General features: G+C 42.4%; 1 protein-coding gene across 1 annotated transcript; it reads left to right on the top strand.

Annotated features, from left to right (window-relative positions):
• Positions 1–503: 503 nt before the first annotated feature.
• LOC141139434 (alpha-1,4-N-acetylglucosaminyltransferase-like) lies at positions 504–7,567 on the top strand. The gene is made up of 2 exons (XM_073625505.1): positions 504–610; positions 4,795–7,567. The coding sequence occupies exons 1-2, from the start codon at positions 515–517 to the stop codon at positions 5,371–5,373; spliced, it is 675 nt and encodes a 224-aa protein (XP_073481606.1). The 5' UTR covers positions 504–514; the 3' UTR covers positions 5,374–7,567.
• The last annotated feature ends 213 nt before the right edge of the window (positions 7,568–7,780 follow it).

Consider the following 7,780-nt stretch of genomic DNA (forward strand, 5'->3'; position numbering starts at 1 on the left):
AATGAAGGGATTACAAGTAAATAACAATTGGGGTTTGCAAATATGATATGAGCATTTTAAGTTAAGGATATAATAGGGAAAGGGGAGAGGGGGAGAAAGGGGAAAGATTGAGGGTAAAAAGAAGAGAGGGGTAAGGGATGGGGAGAGGACTGGTGGGGAACTAAGGTAGAAGTGAGGAGTACTGTTGTAGGCATCTCACCAAGAAAAGGAGGTGAAAGAGGATAAATATAGCATGCATATGAGTAGTTTATCATAATCATTAACAGTCGTTAGAGAAAAGCTTAAGTGGCGTTAAAATATAATACATCATATTGTATCATTTCTTGTCGACTTTTTGATAATACAAGCAAATTTTTATCTATGAGGTATTAGTTAATAAGTGAATCATAAACCGAGGAGTGTACAAATAACAGCCATGGTTGCCAGGTATGATTAGTTTGTGCTATTCTCTCTCTTCATGGCAGCGATTTCTTCCATTTTGTAAATGTAGTTTACCCTTTCTAACCAATCTTTAATGTTGGGTATGTGTGTGGTCTTCCAATGGAGGGGTATGAGCGTTTTAGCTGCTAATAGTAAATGTCTAGACAGAGACTTCTTATATCTACTTATGGTAAGTTTATTCACATTGATCAAACATGTGGCTGCAGTGAATTCTATTGTGGTTTCTGTAATAAATTTAGTCCACTTTATAAATGCTTCCCAGAAGACTTGGAGTACAGGGCAATCCCACCATATGTGGAGGAAATTGCCAACAGCCTCTCCGCAGCACCAGCAAGTGTCTGAAATTGTGGGGGGCCATCTCCTGGCCTTGTGTGGCATGATATACTATTGGGTAAGGATTTTATAAGATATCTCCTGGTATTTAGTGCTTAAAGAGCTCTTGTGTGCCATAATACGTGCATTCTCCCATTGTTTTGATGAAATCTTAATATTTAAGTCTTTTTCCCACTTTTCTTTGTGCTGCAAGTCTTCCTTGTGTTGAGTTTGATTAAGACAGCAATAAGCCAAAGATGTGGTATTAGCTATTGGTGATCTTTTGTAGCAAAGATTTTCTATAGGGAGTAATGGTAGGCAATATGACAATCTATATTTGCTATTCACCAGGAAGTCTTTGAGCTGCATGTAAAGCCACGGGCCAGGAGGTGGTCCATCCCATTCTGCCTGTAAAATGTCAAGGAGTTTGATCTAAGAATTTATTAAGCATTGGGAGGCAGTGCGGGTCGGTAAGTTCTTCAGGTGTAGTCCAGGAATAAAGTCGGGATTGTTAGTAACAGGGGTCAGTGGACCAGGAATTGAGGCTAGTTTGTGGGGGCCAGCAACTTTATGCCAAATGTCAAGTGTGTTTGTGACTAGGGGGTGATTGAGTTTCTTATCCATTTTGGAGTGTAATGTCCATGGATAAAAGGTTAAATTGAATGGGGTTAGAGTTTGTTCTAACTGGATCCAGTCTTTGTTAGCACGTAATGTGTGATGCTTGATGATATTTCATAAAATTCGGAAGGCCCATACCCCCTTTATGTTTGGATAGGAATAGTGAGGAGAGCTTTATTCTCAGTTTTCTGTCAGCCCATAAAAAGCATCTTTGTGCTCTGAGGAGACTGGTGAAGAAGGATTCAGAAATTTTGATGGGAAGTGTGTTAAAAAGATAAAGCAGTCTCGGTAGTATTGTCATTTTGTAGGATAGAGGCTCTACCGAACCAGGAGAAAGTTTTTGAGGTCCATTTTTGGAGGTCTCTAATCAATGTGGTAAGAAGGGGTTTGTAATTATTGGAATATAGGGAGTCTATGTTACTAGTTAGTTTTATCCCTGGGTATTTCAAGGTATTTTGTTCCCATTTATAGTTATCTTTCATCAATTTAAGTTGATCTGGTGGTAGATTGATATTTAACGCTTCTGACTTTGATTTGTTAATTTTAAAGTTGGAGATAAATCCGAAGATTTCAAATTGTTTTTCAAGATTTGGGATAGAAATATGCAAAGTTTTATTAAATCTTTCAACCAGACCATCCGTTTGGGGGTGGTAGACAGAGGTGGGAGATTTTGTATAGTCTACACAGTTCCTTGGTAACCCTAGACATAAATGGGGTGCCCTTATCGGTTAAGACATCTTTTGGGATCCCCACTTGACTAAACACCTGAACCAATTCCTTGGCGATAGCCTTAGCGGAGTTGTTGCGCAAGGGTATGGCCTCAGGATAGCGCGTTGCATAGTCTAGGATCACCAGAATATGCTGGTGACCCCGGGCAGATTTCACAACCAACCCCACCAGGTCCATGCCAATCCGCTCAAAGGGTACCTCGATTATTGGTAGAGGGACAAGAGGGATAAGAGGGCTGCGAAAATGGGGCAACGGTGCCGACGTTTGGCACTGGGGGCACAATTCGCAGTACTCCTTGACATCTGCATGCAACCCGGGCCAGAAAAACTTCTGGGCGATTCTCTCCCTGGTATTTTTCGATACCGAGATGTCCCCATGGATGCAAATTACCCCAATAGTACTGGGGTGTAATTTTTTGGGGTTCACACAATCATTCCTGACTAGGGTCACCACACTACCAGAGTCTAGCAAGCCTGTGAGTGGCTTTCCATCCACTGAAATAACACACATCTGTTTTTCAATGTGACTCTGACATGATGCAGTACATGCGACCTGTGCAAACAGAGAAATGCGTCCTTTTTCATAAAAGCATAATCACATTGCATAGGTTCATCATCTATAGGACAGTTTGCAGCAATATGCCCTAATGCATGGCAACGAACACACCGTATGTGTCCTACCCCAAGTCCTCTTAACGGCCCCAAAGACCTTCCAGTCTCCAAGTCTAGGACCCACACTCTCATCAGCTTATCCACCTTCCCCATGCTCTTGAACCCCGGAACAGTCTTACCAGAACCGCTGGGCTATCTTGCACCCCTAGAGACACCGAAGTGGGGCGTAGATGGGTTCACCAAGTCCTCAGTGCAGTGTACCTCTCCACTAGGTCCACCAACTGGGTTGCAGTTTTGGGGTCCCCCTGTCCGACCCACTTCCTCTGGGGCGCACGCAGGTACCGGGCCCATTACCACACGCTCCACAATCTGAGGGCTTGTCAAGGTCTCTGGCTGCAACCACTTCCTGGTGAGGTGGACCAGGTCAAACATTTGTGAACAGGGTGGCTTGTTGCTGGAGTAGGACCACTGATGCACGCGCTGGGCCCGGACTGTCATGGTGACACCCAAGCATGCGAGTATCTCTGTCTTTAGAGTCTCATAGTCCTGGGCATTATCTGGTTCTAGATCAAAATAGGCCTTTTGGGGTTCTCCTGTTAGAAAAGGGGCCAACAGACCCGCCCACTGCTCTTTTGGCCATTGCTCGCAGACAGCGACTCTCTCGAAAGTCACAATGTATGCCTCAACATCATCCGCAGGTGTCATCTTTTGCAGGTGGTAGGAGGCACGTACCATCTTTGGTTCTGCTGACACAGGAGGTGCCGACTCCTTTTTCAGTTTCACCAGAGCCTCTGCGAACTGCCGGTTCATTTCCTTCTGGGCCTGCTTGTTGTGCTGCAGTGGCCTCTGCGACTTGGCGGTGCATCTCCTGCTGGGCCACCCATTGTGCTGCAGCGGCCTCTGCAACTTGGCGGTTGGTTTCCCGCTGAGCTGCATTGGCCTGTAGCAGGGCCTTTATCATCTCCTACATCTTCAGAAATTGCCCGCTGAATCCACCATGTGTGGGGAATTAGCACGTGGGGATCACCTTTTTCTGAATGACAGTTAGCAAAAGGGCACTTTCTTAAAAATCTGGCAGATGCCAGGTTTATTTGCAGGAGGTTTGCAAAATAAAAACAAACAGTAAATGAAATACTTGCCATCCGGCGCTAACTAAACAAATAGTCTCCTCTCTATACAGTGCAGGGCTGGTCCCCGTCACCCACAAAACATGCAGAGAAGCAAACCTTTTAGTCCAACACCCAGAGCTCCTCTCACTCAGGTTCCTTTCTGAGCCTCAAAACCAGAGCGACCTGCTGTGCTCTCTTCCTGGATATTTAAAGTCCAGCTGACTGTGGACTCCAGTGGACCCGAACATCCGGGCCGGAACCCAGCCTGCCACAGAGGCTGGAAAAACCGGGCCAGATTCCGGTTCAGTCCCTTATAATAGAACAACTGCAAGGTGAAATGTACCTATTATCATGTATCTCACCTTGCATACCGTCACGATAGATAGATAGATAGATAGATAGATAGATAGATAGATAGATAGATAGATAGATAGATAGATAGATAGATAGATAGATAGATAGATAGATAGATAGATAGATAGATAGATAGATAGATAGATAGATAGATAGATAGATAGATAGATAGATAGATAGATAGATAGATAGATAGATAGATAGATAGATAGATAGATAGATAGATAGATAGATAGATAGATAGATAGATAGAATAAGGTTTATTGCACATTTAAAGTAACAGCAGGAACGCAGATCTGTAATGCACATATTGAACATGTACAGAAGATTTTTTTTTTGCGCTTTAATGTGCTATGCACATGTTGGTTCATCTGATGTGCTCTACCTTCACTTTTTGTGCCATCCTCTATTTATCTAGCCCATTATAAATTTCTTACGCTTATATTTTTTGGTTTTATTGATTTGGAAGACAACAGTGAAATAATAAATTCAGAAAAAGAGTGATTAGTTCTCTGTAAGTTTTCTTTACAATAATGAAATGTGAAATTGTAAATAAGCATATACAGTATATGTTTAGGTTATATTGATGTTTATTAAATAATTGCACTTTTCTCAATTAGGTGAACCCAAAGAAGGAACGCTACTGGACTCATGTTAGCTCAGATGCCTGTAGGTTTGCTTTGATGTGGAAATACGGTGGCATTTATATGGATTCTGATGTCATATCAATTCGTCCGATTCCCTATGATCATTTTCTAGCAGCTGAACATTCCTCATCCACTAGCAGCAGTGTATATGGCCTCTCCCCATTTCACAACTTGACTTGGCTTTTTATGGAGGACTTTGCTCAGAACTACAGGGGAGATCTATGGGGACACCAAGGACCAAAATTGTTTACACGTATTGTGGTAAAATTGTGTGGTCTGCCAGAGTTTAACACTATACATGATCTTATGTGTGCAAATATACCCTATTTACACCCTTATCGCTTCTATCCCATTTCTTATGGGTCGTGGAAAAAATATTTTGAAGTTTGGGAGAATTTTCCAACATTTAATAACTCCTATGCCTTGCATCTATGGAATTACATGAATAGTGAGGGTAAAACTATGGTTCCCGGGAGCAACACATTGGCAGAGCATCTTTACCAAAAACAATGCCCTACTACCTATGACTATATTTTGAAAAAGAATGTTTAACCAGATCTACTGAAAATGGCTAAAAGCAGATCTATAGTGAAAAACTAAAATATGCTTTTACTTAGAAGACTCGCATGTAAATGGCACTTATTTTCATTTTGCAACATGGTTGTCTTGCTGGCTAATAGCTCTGTAAACGCCAATATCTTCATCTCTTTGATGGCACTGAATCTAAGCCCCTGAAAATGTAGGCTACTGGTTGTCTGGTTTTAATACCTTTTTATGTTTGCCCCATGTAGCAATGTCCATACAATATGGCAGATGAAATAAGAGTGTACAGTACAGAATGATGTGACAAGAGACTGTGGAAGCTTTGTAGGAAGGAAGTCAACTGAATTGGCCAGAAGTTACATAAAACAGAGATTACAGTTACACTAAATTGACTGTTTTTAGTATTTTCATTGGCTGCGTGATGGACTTGTTCTTTCAATGCATCCCAAGCAAAATTACTTATTAGGGTAGGTTCACAGCTATGTGTGTGCAGTTAAGGTGTTTTTTTATGTGTTTTGGGGAAATGTTTTTTAAACATTTTTGTTTTGTATGTGTTTGCATGCTTCCTGCATTTTTTTTTGGTAGGAGGAGGGGCCTGGTTGTTGGCTACAAAACCCTACCAAAAATGCACAAAAAAAGCATGTACATGCAATTTAATTGGTTCAGTTTGAAGTCTATGGGGCCAAAAATGCACTGTTATGCATGTAAAAAAGTCCCTGCACCTTTCCAAAAAAAAACACTTTGCAGGAAAGTGAACAAGACCCACAGCAAATAATGTTAAATAGATTGTAGTGCATTTCTGCAGATCTGCAAATGCACTAAACACATAGCTGTTAACCTAGCCTGTCCTTTTGGCACAAGATGATCTGCACAATTAAAGGGGTTGTAAAACCTCAAGGTTTTTCACCTTAAGGCATTCTATGCCTTAAGGTGAAAAACATTCTGTCACTCAGCAGTCCCCCTGAGCCCCCGTTATACTTACCTGAGCCCTGAGTTTCCCACGACAGGAACAAGCTCATCAGCTCCAGCCGGTCTCGTGTACTGATTGGATAGATTGATAGCAGTGCAGCTATCAATCAAAACCAAAAGCACGGGCGCCGGGGGGCGGGGCTGAGTCCTGCTTTCTGTGTCAATAGATGCAGAAGCAGGACATATGACTGCACCCGCATGGGTGTCCCGAAGGAGAGCGCTTCTCCAACGGGGCACTCGAGAAAAGGAGGAGCCACCAGCGCCGCTGAGGGAGAGAAGAGGAGGATCGGGGCCACTCTGTGCAAAATTAACTGCACAGCAGAGTTAAGTATGACATGTTTGTTTTAAAAAGAAAAAACCCTGAACCTTTACAACCCCTTCAAACACCTGACAATTGGCTTGCCTGCTTCATCTCTGATTAAGAAATACAAGGCCTCCCTTACAATCCAGTTGCTTAATGCGGCCAAGGCATGCATCCCCGTTTGTTGGAGATCAGAGATCCCCCCATCCATATCCCTGTGGTTTGCTAAAGTAAACGAACTGAGAGATATGGAGGACCTCACCGCTACCTTGCCCAACCGGGAGGAGACCTTCCATGAGACCTGGAGACCTTGGAACCATTTTGTCTACACAGATGCCTATCTTAGGAGATGGCGCAGTCAGGCTGACCTTCTGAAATTGGCCCTACTCCTTGGGCGAGAGGCCCTATATGTAGATTTATTTTCTCTTTTCTTCTTCTATTGCTCCCTCTTCTTCTGCTCTCTGGGGACACCTGACCCCTGAACCCTCTCCTTTTCTGGTTTTTCCTTTTTCTTTTACCGTATCAGACATGATGGGCTATATTATTCAGACATGATGCGTATCTTTGCTTACATCACACTCACCTCATTGTCCCATTTCTGGACTAAGCGGGCCATCGGGATGCATTATCTCCTGATATATTGTAAAAGTTTGATTTTATTGTATTTCACATTATTTCAGTATACTGTCTTGTTTTGTATGAATCTATGTTCTGGGTCATCCTTGTAGTTGCCTGTCTGTCTCCCCAGCTCTTCACGCTGAAAATTATCTCCAAAATTGACATGTTTTTCTATGACCATCCGTAATGTGAAGAGCAGGGCTAGTTGTTATATTATATTGTTATATTGATTATGTGACCCTTTTTTTTGCTACTTGATTCTGTTATCTGTCACTAGTGCATAACTTGACTGTTAAATGCAGATTTCTTTGGAAAATAAAATAAAGGAATTACAAAAAAAAACCCAGCCTTAGATTATATTTATTGCACATACTGTATTAAAATTAAGCAAATATTTAACCTCTTCCCACCCACGCTATAGCCGAAAGACAACTACAGCGCAGGCACACATTGCCGGGAGGGCGTCTATGGATGACCCCCCCTGCGGTGTGCATCACTAGGGATCTGTAGTCAGGGTAAAGAGCCAAT

The sequence above is a fragment of the Aquarana catesbeiana genome, linkage group LG04 (genome assembly GCF_042186555.1).
Source record: "Aquarana catesbeiana isolate 2022-GZ linkage group LG04, ASM4218655v1, whole genome shotgun sequence".
NCBI lineage: Eukaryota > Metazoa > Chordata > Amphibia > Anura > Ranidae > Aquarana > Aquarana catesbeiana.

Excerpts from the sequence above, each read along its gene's own strand:
- LOC141139434 (XM_073625505.1), top strand. The coding sequence starts at position 515 with ATGTTGGGTATGTGTGTGGTCTTCCAATGGAGGGGTATGAGCGTTTTA. Across the intron at positions 611-4,794 it reads ACTTCTTATATCTACTTATG|GTGAACCCAAAGAAGGAACG; the intron begins GTAAGTTTATTC and ends TTTCTCAATTAG.